The sequence below is a fragment of the Papio anubis genome, chromosome 9 (genome assembly GCF_008728515.1).
Source record: "Papio anubis isolate 15944 chromosome 9, Panubis1.0, whole genome shotgun sequence".
NCBI classification, from domain to species: domain Eukaryota; kingdom Metazoa; phylum Chordata; class Mammalia; order Primates; family Cercopithecidae; genus Papio; species Papio anubis.
In genome coordinates, this window is record NC_044984.1 from 101,675,404 (window position 1) to 101,691,056 (window position 15,653).

At 44.2% G+C, this 15,653-nt stretch overlaps 1 protein-coding gene across 3 annotated transcripts in view; it reads left to right on the forward strand.

Moving 5' to 3' along the window:
* BTBD11 (BTB domain containing 11) overlaps positions 1 to 15,653 on the forward strand; it is a 337,966-nt gene that overhangs the window by 38,406 nt on the left and 283,907 nt on the right. Inside the window, exon 2 of one of the 3 annotated variants that reach the window (XM_031650719.1) lies at positions 10,308 to 10,401. The exons of the other annotated variants lie outside the window; for them this stretch is intronic. Within the exon in view, the coding sequence (XP_031506579.1) occupies positions 10,308 to 10,401 (94 nt within the window). The remainder of the gene's footprint in view (positions 1 to 10,307; positions 10,402 to 15,653) is intronic. 3 annotated transcript variants of the gene reach the window in all.

Consider the following 15,653-nt stretch of genomic DNA (forward strand, 5'->3'; position numbering starts at 1 on the left):
TCTCCGTGTGAAGCCCTTCCAGGTGTCTCAAGCGCTTGATTTGTAGGACTGTGAACGTCGTCATCTTAATACAGCCCTTCCCATCACTTTGATCCCTGATGGAAAAATTAACCCTCACTCATCAGGCTGTTTCTTTAGCTAAAAGGGATACATCCTGAGTGCCACTTGCTGTTTTCCTTCTTCTCCAGCTTTCTCATAAATCCCAGCAATACTCTAGACAAATTCTGCACTATCTCCTTTAGAAGCAAATGCAGCAGCAAAGACTGAGCAACAGTCAACACCACAGAGCTGTGGTTAGTATTTGTCTGAGTCGGAAGATCTGTCAGTGATCCCACCAGCCAAAGTTTACTGAGAACCTACTACATGCCAAGCCCTGGGCTTATGCCACTGAATTCTCTTGTCCTTCAGAATCAGACCATCTGGGCATAGCCACTGAAGCTGGAACTTAACTTCTGAGTTTAAAAAGGAAAAAAAAATATCAGCTCAACACCTACTGACTGAAGGCTAGCTGTAATACAAAGATAAGTTTCTGCCCTCAAGGAGCTTAGAGGACCCTGAGGAATCTTGTGAATTACAGCTTGAGAAGTTGCTTGTGCATTGGGTAATGTCTTGAAATGTCACTGTACTTGTTCTCTTAGACAGCCAGCATATTATGGAGATATTCAGCAGGCAAATGCCACTTATCTGTTTGCCCAGCATTTATGGGGCATATTTTGCAAGAATGGCAAGTGTATAGCACACCTGTGCTCCCACCTCCACCAACTGCTCCATTGTGGGCATCCCAGAGATGGCCTCGGCATCCTTCTCCACCCAATGCCCCAGGCTTTCAGAGCTGGTATTTAAAGTGAAATCTGTAATCTCAGAGACTGAGGAAGCCAAGACAGAAGGATGGCTTGAGGCCAGGAGTTTGAGACCAGCCTGAGCAACACAGGGAGATCCCATCTCTACAAAACATTTTTAAAAATTAGCTGCTTGTGGTAGCATGCACCTGTAGTCTCAGCTACTCTGGAGGCTGGGGTGGGAGGATTGCTTGAGCTTCAGAGTTTGAGGCTGCTGTGAGCTATGATCATACCACTGTACTCTAGCCTGGGCCACAGAGCAAGATTCTATCTCTAAAAAAATAAAAATTAAAAAATTAAAACAAGTGAAATCTGCTTACTGACCCTTCTCTGTCACTCTGTTATATTTTACTGGGGCTAAAATATCCTTTCTTTCATGAAATGATGGTGCTCAGAGCGTGCGTGGCACCACGTGGGCTGCATAGCACCCAACTCCAGGGGTACCGTTCACTCAGACTACATGTGCTCAGCAGCCTCTGGTCTGCCCTGTGAGGCCCTAATAGGATGAGAGATGGCAGTTGGTATTTCTGGGCTTTTAAAGTCCTTATTTGGCAAAATAACACAGTCGGCACCCATGTTGTCGATCCCTTACAACTATTAAAAAAATTACATGTCTGCGAAATTCCTTCTTTCCTTCCTTCCTTCCTCCTACTTTCTCTCCCTCCTTCCCTTTCCTTTTTCCTTCTGTTCTTCTCTCTCTTTCTCCTGCAAATATTAAATTGCCTACAATGAACCAGACAGTATTCTGGGGTCCAGCAGTAAACAGCACAGAGAAAATCTTCTGCCCTCAATGGAATCCACATTCTAGTGGTGGAGGGGGAGAGACACAAATAAATGCAATCTGTAATATAAAATATATAGCCTGTTAGGTGGGGATAAGTGCTACAGAGAAAAATAAACTGGGGAACGAGGATATATGTGTTGGGAGAGTGTGATTTTTGCCGGGGTGGCAGGAGAAAGTGGCATGTTAGTAGACCTTCAAAGTAGCGAGGGAATGAGCTCTACAGATACCTGGAGAAGGGCTTTCTGAGCAGCAGGGACAGCACGTGCAAAGGCACTGAGGTAGGAATGTGTCTGGTGTGTTTGGAGAAGAGCGAGGAGGCCTGCTGGAGTGCACTGCGGAGGGGAAAGTCGAGGATATAAGTTCAGGCAGGTAATGGGGTGGGGTTTAAAATCCTGTCTCAAATAATGATTCTCAAACTGTGGTCCCTAAACCACCCCAAACCCAGTGAATCAGAAACTCTGGGGTGGAGTCCACCATCTATTTTTTGTTTTGTTTTGTTTTTCAAGACAGAGTTTTACTCTGTCGCCCAGGCTGGAGTGCAGTGGCACCATCTTAGCTCACCACAACCTCTGCCTCCCAGGTTCAAGTGATTCTCCTGCCTCAGCCTCCCGAATAGCTGGGATTACAGGTGCGTGCCACCACACCCAGCTAAGTTTTGTATTTTTAATAGAGACGGAGTTTCACCATGTTGACTGGGCTGGTCTTGATCCACCCTCGGGTGATTCACCCTCCTCGCCTTCCCAATGTGTTGGAATAACAGGCATGAGCCACTGCGCTTGGCCTCCACCATCTATTTTAAGGATGTCTCCTAGGATTCTGAAACCCACTAAAATGTGGGAGTCATCTCTCTGTAGCATCCAGGCCAGGCGTGACTCCCCCCGAAGAGTCTGCTGTCCCATCCTGTATTCCTGGCAGGTCGCGGGCAGCAGCAGGTGTGGCATGGGACAGAAGGGGTGTCACTGTTGACCTGACCTCCTAATCCTAAGAAATGCCATCATCTCAGCATCTGGAAGTTGACATTCATACTAATTAAAAACAAGTCAGAGGTGGTGCCTGTGCTCAAATTGAGGGCTGGGCAACTGTGAGGACAAAAGGTAGGAGGCAGGGAAGTGGGGCTGATGCCCAAGAGATGGGATCATTGACTGTCCGGGTGGAGAGACCCTTAGGACATCTGGTCCAGGCCTCTTATCTCACAGATGAGAAGACTGAGGCCTAGAAAGGAGAACTGACTGCTAATTAGATACAGATGAGATTGCCGTGCGTCCTCTGGGCTTCTAGGCACCTACTCCCTTTCCAGCCTTGCTCCAGGCTCAGGGTTCCAGGTGCTCCAACAACACTGCTGCTGGGTAAATTCAGGGGATGCCGGTGGTGTGCTGGCTCCAAAGGGAGCAGAAACTGGATAGCAGAGATTACAGCCGCCTCGGACATGATGTCATTTTAAAATGAAAGGTTTAGGGAGATGAGCACTGCAGCCTGTCACCAGGCAGCCCCGAGTGTTATTTAGGACTTTGTTTTTGTCTTGATGGACTGTACTCAGTGCAGCCATGAGTCACCAAATGATAGCTCTCAGGTTTTGACCCCATCCCATGTACTGGGCACTGTGCAGACCTCATTTCTAAACTTTGTCTGTAAAATTCCCATTTTACAGACAAAACAAGCCTCAGAAACTTTAAGTAACTTGCCCAAGACTGGGGTTTGATCCCCTCTCAGTCTGAACCAAAGCTGAGGACCTTTCCACTTGCCTCTGCTCCTTTCATCGTCAGCTACCAGCCTATGGTTTGGGCACCAGTTTGGCACCAGGTTTTTGCCAATTTTATCTCTTTCCTTCCTTTCCTATTTTCCCTCCCTCTCTCCTTCTCTCTCTTCCGGTCATCATCCCTTTCTTCTTTTCTTCCTACCTCAAAACTTTATCAGGTGCCTACCACATGCCAGACTTATGCTGGGTTATAAAGTCCAGTGATAAGAGATAGTTACTGCTCTCAGAGAACCCCCAGGCTGGTAAGAATAAGTCACATAACTAAATAGTTGTCACATATTATGTTCACTGATATAATCAGTGTCTGAACAACATGCAATGGGAATGAAGGTAATGAAAGGCTTCCCAGGGGAGGTGATAGCTGAGCTGGGCTTTGCAGGATGAATAGGAGTCCATCAGAAAGAGATGGGAAGTGGTTGGAGAAGGGTGTGGAGAAGAAACAGCTCATCAGGGGCTTTGAGGGATTAGGGTATGCACCATTTGGGGAACAGCAAGAGTTTTGCTGGACTGGAGCCCAGCCAGTGGGGTAAGATGTAAGATGTTGAGCAGTTGGGACTTTCACCTGTAGGCAGTGAAGACCCCAAAATCCCAGGCTCCCATTTCCTGAATGTTGTCTCTAGGCTATTCTAAGCTCCTTGCTTTGGTCACCACCTCAGCCAGCAAGGACTGTTCCACAAGTGCCCCAAGCTCCAACACAACCCTACCCTGACTTGTTTCAGAGCAGAGTCTGAGCTACCAGCCTCTTAACTGGCAAAGTCAGGGAAGATGCACAGTGCTATTTACCTAATGGCTTTGTTTCCAAAGGGGACCCAGGCCTATTGGAAGGCAAAAAGCAGAGGTTGTGCTCACCAAAGGAGTTCTCTCCATTAGTCACTGGGCACATGGCTTTTTGTATTTTTCTGAAACAAGGTCTCACTCTGTTGCCCAGGCTAGAATGCAGTGGCATGATCCTGGCTCACTATAGCTTCCACCTCTCAGGTTCAAGCAATCCTCCCTCCTCAGCCTCCTGAGTAACTGGGACTACAGACATGCACCACCATGCCCAGCTATTTTAATTTTTTTTTTTTTTTTTTTTTTTGTAGAAACAGGATTTCACTGTGTTGCTCAGGCTGGCGTCAAACCCCTGGGCTCAAAAGATCCTCTTGCCTTGGCCTCCCAAAGCAGCACTTTAGGAGTAACACCTGGGATTACAGGTGTGAGCCACTGTACCTGGCCTCACCTGGATTTTTGAAAAATAAAAAATACCTTCTTTTCATATTTCTGACTACATGTACATCAGAGAAAATTAGAGCATTCACATAAGCGATGAAAGGAAGATATAACTGACCCATCCTCCCACCATCTAGAGCTAAACACTACCAACAACTTGATGTATTATAGCCTTTCCCAGTGTTCTCATGCATTTACGTTTTTTCCTTACAAAATAGAATCACATTGTACATAACGATCTGTGTCTGCTTTTTTCATTTGTCAGATTATGAATGTCCTTACATGTCATGGCACACTCTTTGACAGCATCATTTAAAATGGTTGCATGATGTTTTGTGGTCAATTCTGTAATACTGGACATTTAGTTGTTTCTCACTGTTCAGTTCTATAAACAGTCTGGGGTAAATTATTCTGCAACGTAACTTTTTGTATACGATTCATGATATCCTGAGGATACATTCCTAAATGTGGAATTGCTGGATTTGATCAGCCAGTTCATAAAAGACTTTGATTGTCCTCCAGAAAGGTTGCAGTGACAACCATTGAGGTTTGAGAGGACCTAATAAATAATACCTCCTTTTTCTATACTAGTTTTGATATAGCTGATGTAGACTGGGGGCAGGTCAGGGAGTTAGAGATGGAAATGTTGCTTTTATTACTAATACAGGCTGCTTTGTAGAACATGGCTGCTGTCAATCAAAGGTTTGTGTCCCACCCCACCACCTCAACTCGTATGTTGAATTTCCCCCCATGTGAGAGTATCAGGAGGTGCGGCCTTTGGGAGGTGATTAGGTCATGAGGGTGGCATCCTCATGAATGGGATTAGTGCCCTTATAAAAAAAAGAGACTCCAGAGAGCTCACTTGCCCCTTCCAACATGTTAGGACATAATGAGAATACCACCGTCTGTGAATCAGAAGAGCAGCCCTCATTAGACATTGACTCTGCTGGCACCTTGATCTTGGACAATCCCAGCCTCCAGAACTGTGAAAAAGAAATGTTTGTTGTTTGAGCTACTCAGTCTATCATATTTTGTTACAGCAACCCAAACAGACTAAGAGTGGCTTAGTGGTGTAGCCACAGTTGGTTTCCTGATACTGAACCCTGCAATGAAGCAGGTGTAAGTACCTACTCATGGGCTGTGCTAGGGAACAGTAGACCTCAACCTGGAACTATGGTCATGCTGGAGTTCAGCAGAATGCTTGCTTCCTGCTGGTAGCTGGCTCCCAAGGAGGATGAGTGGATGAGCTCAGCTATGCCTGCCAGCTTCTCTTCCCAAACTCATTAACCAGATGAGGCCTTCCACCTCCCCAGGGAAGACATAAGGGGGTAATGCCAGGAATATCATACAAATGGATGTCCCTCCACGTGGCAGGAAACATCAGGAGAGGGGAATACTGTTCTCTAATAATAACAACAAAAATGATAGACCCGGTGTAGTGGCTCACACCTGTAATCCCAGCACTTTGGAAGGCCAAGGTCAGGGGACTGCTTGAGGCCAGGAGTTTGAGACCAGCCTGGGCAACATAGTGAGACTCAGTCTTTAAAAAATATTTAAAAATTAGTCTGGCATGTTGGCACATGCCTGTAGTCACAGCTACTTGGGAGTCTGAGGTGGGAGGATTGCTGGAGCCCAGGAGTTTGAGGCTACAGTGAACTGTGATCATGCCACTGCTCTCTAGCCTGGGTAACAGAACAAACCCTGTCTAAAAAAAAAAAAAAAAAAAAAGCTAATTTGTACTAAGCACTATGCTAGTCATTTTTCATGCATCTTTTCTTTTGATTCTTCTAACAATGAGATGGATATTCTGTCCATTTCCATTTTGTAGATGAGGATCCTGTCCTAATTCACCTCACTAGTACGTGGAGGACCTGGGATTTGAATCCAGGCAGCCTGACTCCAGAGATCACTCAGACATTATAAAGCTGCCCCCCTGCATCAGCATCACCACACTTTTGAAAGGGTGATAACCCTTAAACTCAGAGGAAGATCCAGCTGAAAGGCCAGACTGCCAGCTTGTCATTGTCCCCAGGTTGAAATGGCATGCCCCTCACCGCGTTGGGGCAGGCCTTCTACCCAGCCTTGTTCCCATGAAATTCATCAATTGCTTTTGAAAGAACCACTTCACCATGTGTTCTAAATTACCATGAGCAGCAATTATGATGGACTGCACACAACAGAGAGGACTTTGACAAGTGTCCTTGCTTCTTAGAGAACTAAGAGAGACACACTTGAGTTCACAAAGTGAGGTTTCTGATGATTCCATTTTGACTTAAGGATTGCAGTGCCTCATTAAGGATCAAATTTAATTTAGGGAGAAAACAATGAATCTGTTAAAGAAATAATTTTTGATTAGAAAGAAAACATATAATTTGGGAGGGGAGGATGAGAACACTAATTAAACTTTTAATTGTGTCTGTTGCCCTTTAGTGTGTAAACTAAGAAATTGAGTAAAGAAAGAGAAACTGAGTTTTTCTTTAAGCATTTTTCCATTGTTCTAGGCAATTCCCCAAAGAGCAGCCACCTCTGTTGTAACCCATTTTTAGTTTTAATTGCCATATAAGCTGAAACTAGGCTGTTTTTTTCCTTTTTTGTTTAAAGCAAGAAATTTTGGTATTTTAAAAATTACATGTTGTGATAATTTTCTTATTATTTAAAAACTGGCTAAGGTATACTAAGAAATTGGTAGATCTACATATTTATGCATTAGTATATCTGATTGGTAAAAAGGTGGGTGAGGAAATATAGAATACTGATTAAGTTTGTGGATTCTGGAGTCCTAACTCTTGAGACTCACAGTTGACTGTACCCTCTAGCTATATGATCTTAGGCAAGTTACTCAACTCTTCTTTGCTCTAGTTTCTTTTCTGCGAAGTGGGGATAACAACAGCACATCCAGCATAGAGTTATTGTGAGGATTTTGTCAGGATAAGCTGGGTTATGCTGCAGTAATAGACAAATCCCAAATCTCAGAGGTTTAATGCAACTAATGTGTATTTGTCACTCATGCAGATTCCTTTGAAGGACTAGTGACCCCAGAGCAGTTACCCTCCATGTATTGACTTGACATACTCCCTGCTGCATCAATTTAACAGCCCCTTCATATCAACATGCTTCCATTCTTGCTGCAAAAGGGAAGATAGATTATGGAGAATTATTTACTGGCTCTCAGAGACTTTTTTTTTTTTTTTTTTAATGAGATGGTGCCTCAGTCTGTTGCCCAGGCTAGAGTGCAGTGGTGTGATCTCAGCTCACTGCAACCTCTGCCTCCCTTGTTCAAGCGATTCTCTTGCCTCAGCCTCCTGAGTAGCTAGGACTACAGGGCACATACCACCACGCCTGGCTAATTTTTATGTTTTTAGTAGAGACGGGGTTTTACCATATTGGTCAGGTTGGTCTTGGACTCCTGACCTCAGGTGATCCACCCGCCTCAGCCTCCCAAAGTGCTGGGATTACAGGTGTGGGCCACCACTCCTGGCCTTGGCTCTCAAAGACTTCTGAAGACAGTGATACAAATCACAAACCACAAATCACTGTTTGTACTTCATTGGCCAAAGCAGGTTGTGGTGCATGAATTTGTGTTGATGGAAAGGGCCCAGAAGCAGAGGGATACTAGGAATATTGGTGAGCAGCAGTATGTCTGTCACCATATGTCTAGTGCTTATTTGAAATACTGCATAGCACGCAGTACGTGTAAGTGTAAGCTATTGTTGCCGAATGCTGGCACTGCCAAAATATTATTTTAAATTTTATTAAAGCTGGTTATTCTTCCTTTGAAGATTTGATCTAAGGAATAACTTCCACACAAACAAAGAGGCCAAATGGGGTCCCCTGGGAGGTAGTAGGTGTTACACTCTGTCACAGGGGTTGCTCCAGTACTCTGTACATAGTACATAGCACACATTTGGGAGGTAGCATTGGCAGTGTTTGAGAATATGGACTTAGAGTCAGACAGCCTTGAGTTTGAATTCCAGAGCTAACACCTACTGAATGTATAGCCTTAACCAGGTTATTTAACCTTTCTTAGACTCAGTGACTTCACAGTTAAAGAGGTTGTAGCAGTGCCCACATCACAGGGTTGCTGTGATAATTAAATAAGATAATAGATAGAGAGTGTTTGTAGAACCTGATACAAAGTTGAGCATTCATGGATAGTTACTGTTATTTGTGTTATGATGATGATGATGAGCAAACTTTTCTGAGCCCTCAACTTGATCATCTGTAAAATGAATAATAGTTACTTTTTAGAGTTTTTGGGGGTATGAGGGAAATCACATATATGGACACAATACACACAGTAGACACAAAAAAATAGGTGTTTTCCTTTTTTCTCTACCAACTTCATAATGATATCAGATTTTAATCCCAACCCAGCTGTACTAGATTATTTGGGTACCTTCTTCAGCTCCTCCCTGCCTCCCAAGTTGTGGAGGGTTGAATGAGCTGAGACAAGCACCTACCAATGTGGGTATGTAGGGGCTGTGCAGTAAATGTCATTCGCTATGACCCCCAACCTGTCCCACCATGTTCTTTCCTCCCTAAAGTGCCATTTTCATGATGGGATGGAATTTTAGGGGCCAGGGAGGAGATGTGCTGTGACATCGGGTAGGTCCAGCTTGGCACTGCACAGATCTGAACAGACAACTGCAATGCAGCGAATGACCCCACCTGCTGCAGTGAGTGATGCCACCTGAGGCAACTGACCCACTAGAAAGTGAAAAGTTAGACTTTATTCACAGCTGGGTAGCATTCATGGAATTTGACAGCCCCTAAAGGAATGCTAGTTGCCAGAAACCACCTCACACTGGGATCCACCAACAGTTGGCTTCGATGGGGGGCACCCACTGGGAGCTGATGAAGCCCAGATAAGGGATAACATATCCTGAGAACACACCACACATCCCTGATAGCATCACTGCCATGAGCACCTTTCAGGCCACAGTCACTGTTCTAGAAAGCTGCTGAGAATGTGCCACCTTCTCTTGGAAGCCTTCCCCACCCTGGCACACCCTGCCTTCCCAGCTGGTTGGCCCCTTTTTGTTTTGTGCCTCTTTGAACCTTTTATCAGTGTCTTTCAGTGCTTGGCACCCTAAGCACCAGCACAGAGTAGGCAGTTCACAGATGACTGTTGATTGAGTAATTAAGAGATGAAGTCAGGGACCTTGAAAACAACTATTTTCCAGAGAAAGCATCATACATAAGGTCTCTGGATATAATTATTCTCCTGAGAATAGAAGAGTGAACATTTTCCTCCTCTTCTAAAGCCTTTAAAAGGAAAAAAAGAAAAGGGGGGGGAAGAAGAGAGTAAAAAAGAAAAAAACCTAACACCAGGAAACAACTCTGGAGAACACCATTTGAGGCTGCAGGAAAAGTTCAGACTTAGGAGAAAAGATTGATTAGTCATGTCTGCTGGGGAGTGGGCTAGGAGGAGGGCAGCATGTAGGCTTGAGAGCTGCCATCTCTCTTCAACCCTTGACTAGCGACCAAATTAGTGAAAATCCAGCTTTAAGAGTGAAGCATGGTTTTTCTTCAGCCTCTAATGGGGATATTTAGCAAATATGGTTTACTATTAAAATGAAAATGGGGTGGAAAATATACAATTTTATAATCCACATTGAGTTTATATTGGTACCCTATCAACAGAAAATATATATATATTTAATGCATGAGAAGGAAAGTGACTCCTTTCATCTGAATTACTGCTTATTCTTTCTGGAAGGGATCCCACGGTATCCTGGGGACAGGAAGGAAGGACATTGCAAACTCAGGCTGCCAGAAGCACTCCACTGAGAGCCTTGCATCACTTCCTGCAGGTGAGGCTCAAGCAGAACTTGTAGGGTTCCCCACTTGGCCGTGCCAGTTGACCATTTGTTCTCTGCCGAGATCCTGTCAGGCAGCTGGAGCACAGCCCCCAACCATTCGCCAAATAGTTGGGACACAGGTGATTTGCTTAGATTTTGTCGCAGTTGGTACAGCCCGGTTCTTGTCTCTCCAGACTGCTTGCAGCTTTGTCCTTTGTTGGACGGTGCCTTCCCTCAGATCACAGTGAAGTGGAAGATTGGCAGTAGCTTCTGTGAATGGTATGCACCTGTACCTCATACCAAGGGGGTGGTAACCATAGAGGCTGTGAAGTGAAAACCCATCCAAGTTGATTAAAATTTGGTGAGGAAAAGGAAACTCTGTGCTTGTAGACGACTGATTGGCATGGAGAGTTTAAAACGTATACTGAAGTCAACCAAGAAAATGATTTACACCTTTTCTTCTTTCCTTTTTGTTTTGGATCTTGGATACAATAGAGAGTTGAATTATCCATACTCAGAAGTTCACAGACATTTTATCATCATGCAAGGGCTCTCTCTCTCTCTCATTTTATTAATATTTTTTATTTATTTATTTATTTATTTATTTATTTATTTATTTATTTAAGACAGAGTCTCACTCTGTAGCCCAAGCTGGAGTGCAGTGGTGCAATCTCGGCTCCCTGCAACCTCTGCCTCCTCCCGGCTCAAACAATTCTCGTGCCTCAGCCTCAGAGTAGCTGGGACTACAGACAAGCACCACCACGCTCGGCCAATTTTTTGTATTTTAGTAGAGACAGGATTTTACCATGTTGCCAGGGTGGTCTCGAACTCCTGAGCTCAGGCAATCTGCCTGCCTTGGCCTTCCAAAGTGCTGGGATTACAGGGGTAAGCCACCGCTCCCGGCCTCTCTCTCTCATTTGAGATCTTCACTTTTTTCTCTTTGTCTATATCTCCACTCCCTTGTAGGTACTCATCCAAGGTGTTTAATATATGCTCTTGGACAGGTACATGTCTTTGTAAAACATGTAAAATTGCTTTGTGTGTGTGTGTGTTATTGATTTATAGAAATCATATTGCACGAAGGAGCTTGTTCGGATCTTTCCATTTTCACCTATGTTCTCAAGATCTATCCATGTTGGTTGTACATCTAGCTTATTGTTTCTAATAGCTGCACAGTTGGTTCAATCAAGATAGGTTGAGTTATGCAGCAGTAATAGCATGAAAATCTTAGCAGCTTAAAATTACGCAGGTTTACTGCTTAGCCATATTACATATCCATCCCGTTAATAAGAGTTTTGCTTTGGAGACTTAGGCTGATGGAGCCTCTGCCATTCAACATGGCAGAGAGAAGAGCAAGTGGCAAATCACACACTGGCTCTTAAAGGTTCTGTCCAGAAGGTGACAAATAGCACACTGATTTTTAAAGCCTGCCCAGAAGTGGCCAAAACAAGTCACATGGCTATTCTCCACTTTAAAAGCCGTGGGAACTGCAAGCCTACTATGAGTCTAAGAGGCGGAAACACTGGAAATATTTGGCGAACTGTATAATGACTATCACATAGTAGGCACCCATCATATTTTGTGTTTATCCATTCTTTAGTGATGGGCAACTAGTTGCTTCCAATTTCCTACTACCCTGAACAATAATGTTGTCATGAATCTCCTTTCACTTGTTCCCATATGGACCCCGTGCAAGTATCTATACTCAGGAGTGGGTTGATTGGGTCACAAGGTTCATACGAACTTGGTTTCGATAATCAGTACCACGTGAGTCTCTGGAACTACTATGCCAGTCTAGACTCCCACCAGCGGTGCGGACGGGTTCCCATTTACCCATATCCTGTTTAACAATCAATATTACTCAACATTGTAATTTTGCAAATCTGTTGAGTATAATGTGGAATCTCATTGCTTTCATTTTCATTTATCTTATTACTAATGAATTTGAGCATCTTTTCATCTGCCTGTTGACTATTCTGGTTTCCACCTCTGTGATCTGCCTATTCATATCTACAGACCATTTTTCTATTGCATTTCCTTTCTTTTCCCATTGATTTATAGGGGTTACATATGTAGTTAGATGTCAATTCTTTGTTGTGTTTAGACATTGTAAATATCACTTTCTACTCTGCCACCTCTCTGTTAACTTTCTCCACAGTATCTTTTGTTGAACAGAAGCCCTAATTTTGATGTAATCAAATCTACCAACTTTTTTTTCTTTTTTCTTTTTGGTTTGTGCCTTGAGGATTTTATTTAAGAGGACCTTCCATGCCCTAAGTTCACAAAGGTATTGTTTCACTTTCTTCTGTTAGCTTTGTAACTTTCCTTTCACATTTAGGTTTTTCATCCACTTAGAGTCTACTTTTATATAATGTGTTTGAGAGGGATCCAAATTCATTTAGTGAGCCAGTTTTTTGACATTGTAGAACCATTCCTTTCCCCATTGAGATGAGATGCAACCTTTATTATAAATCAGGTTCAAACATTTTTTTTTTTTTCTTTTTGAGACAGAGTCTTGCTCTTGTCACCCAGGCTGGAGTGAATAGCGTGATCTCAGCTCACTGCAACCTCCACCCCCCGGGTTCAAGCGATTCTTCTGCCCCACCCTCCCAGGTAGCTGGGATTACAGGCACCCGCCACCACACCCAGCTACTTTTTTGTATTTTTAATAGAGATGGGGTTTCACCATGTTGGTCAGGCTGGTCTCGAACTCCTGACCCCAGGCGATCCACCCGCCTTGGCCTCCCGAAGTGCTGGGATTATAGGCATGATAGGCATGAGCCACCGTACCCAGCCCAAACATGGTTTGTTTTTTCCGCCCCCAACCCCCACCCCCGAGCTTTTATTCTCTTCTGAGCTCTCTGCACCTTATTGTTCAAGAAATAAAACAGAATGAGTTTTGTTTGGCAGAATTTGGTGTGTTCTGAGTAGGGGAGCCTTGATGATTTCCTGTAATGCTGGGAGGTGGTGAGGCATAATGAAACTAACGTGAAACTTGGGGTCAGAGGAACCCAGGCTTGGTCCTGGCTCCACCACTTATAGCCACGTGAACTTGAATGACTTCCTCAACCTCCCTGAGCCTCCGTTTCTACATCTATTCAACAGGGATGATGATATGTATCTCCTAGGAATTCTGTGAGAGTTAAATGCTAGAATATATGTAAAAGCATAGCTTTCAGTAAACGTTATTTTCCCTTTGATCATTGTCACCAGACAATAATAACTCTAACAGTAAGTGGTTTTCCCCAGGCCTTACCAAGATAGGTATAAATTGGGAACACATTATTCCTGATCCCCCAAATGTCACTGCTTCTTGTTCTCACCTGGATGACTTCTCCTCAGTTCTTTCTGTGTATCCCCATGGTGGCCCATGTGGGCTCATGGAAGTTTCCCATTGGCCTTCCCACCAATGGGCACACTTTTATTGGCACTGCAGAGGTCTCCAGGGAGACACACTTTCTCCTCTTCCAAAGTCAGCCAATCAGCCCTACAAGCTTGGAGACAAAGGTATATGTAGATGCTTAGCCAGGAATGTTGGGCAAGTCCTCAGAGTGCAGCTCTTGCCTGGGCATTTCTTCACATGGGCTTTAGGAACACAGTATTTCTGCCTGGCTCCCCTACCTCTCTCAGCCCTTTCCCCTGAAAAAATAGAGATAAAATCAAGACAAAGCATGGTCTCTGGGTCACAGGCTTGAGGGAAGCATGGGAAGTGTTGCAGCCATGCTCTGGGCTGGGTGGCCTGGGGGAGCTGCTGAGCGTGTGCTGCTGGAAATAGTTTGGTTGAAAGGCCATGCAAAGCCAGCTCTGTGAAGGTGCTTCTTTGGCTGCCTTTCAAAAAAGGGATTTTTTTTTTTTACACTTTTGTGACTTAAGCTTTTGATCCCTTGGTTGTGGCTCTGTGCTGATACCTTTGCTGAGCCTTGAAGGGCTGTCAGGCTAGGCAGGAGGATCCAAAAGTTCTTTTCGACCCAGCACACTGGCCAAGAAAGGCTATCACCTTCCAAGAAGGGTGACCACCTCCTCCTATATAGCAGCCCTCAGAGGGCATTTATCTCAGCGGGCATTGGCCTGACCCACCCCACTTCTCCTCCTCCCTTTGGATTGTGTTTTGAACTACTGCTGGCATAGCCGATCAGAACACTCTTCCCTTCCCCCCAACCTTATGATATTAATAAAGCGATTTCATTCCTCTCTGGATCCTGGAACCTGTGTGTAGGCTCTGGCTTGATTCCAGCTTGAGTGGCAAGCAGGGAGATCACTCTGCAACTGTGCTGTGTCAGAATGAGACTAAATCCCATCTCTATGTTGCTTCTGCCAGGCTGACGGATTGGAGAGAAAGGAGATTTAGGAAATCTGCCCCAAACCTGTTGCTAAACAGCCTCACACTGTCTGTCTAGTCCCTGGAATGGAAGGATTTGACTGGCAAATCTCATTCTAGGATGAGACTAAGCTGCTGTCCTGCCAGGCTCCTACAAAGCTTTAGGGGAGAAGTATGGAGATGGGTTGGGGAGGGGCTCTCAGTCCAGATGCCCAGAGCTGGGCCCCGTTTCAGAGCCAGTTGCCCTCCAATTTTAAGCAGTAAAGTCTGGCCTAGTCTTTTGTAGTTATTCCTTTACTAGCAGAGGATACCTTGCTTTTCTCTCTCATTTCTTAAATACTCCTGGAGTTAAGGAGGTAAACAAATGTACGCTCAAGATAGATTATGAAATTGAGTTTTTTACTCCTCCTCCATTTCCATCTTAATAGTGCAGTATACTTGCTATATTTTTGTGTTAAACGTTAAGAGGAAGGCCATAATTTACTCTTCAAGCTCCATTTCCACTTATTTGATCTCCATTTCAGCTTGGATGGCAAAAATACTGGGTACTTCTGCCACTGGGGTTCTGTGATCATGGCAGACATAAGTAATTGAGCACAGCACTTTTTCTGACTGAGCTCAGATGGGACTTCAGGATCCTTCTCAACACAGTTCTAGACAGCTGCTACTCATGAGAATCAGCATGTGAGATGTAAGCTGTTTGCTCTCCTGCCCTGTAGGTACTCATCCGGTCTTCTTCATAGTTCTTTATTCATTCTTTTTGGTACTTTGTACCTTATATGACAAAGTATCTTCACTTTGTAATATAAGATATAGTGAAGACCTATATATGAAAAAGTGAAGATATATTTTCTGTAAGTTGCTTCAGAGAAGAATCTGTGTTTGATTTACTTTTGCATCATCCCAATTCTGCCCTGTTGTCATCTTTAATACCTATTTGTTGGAT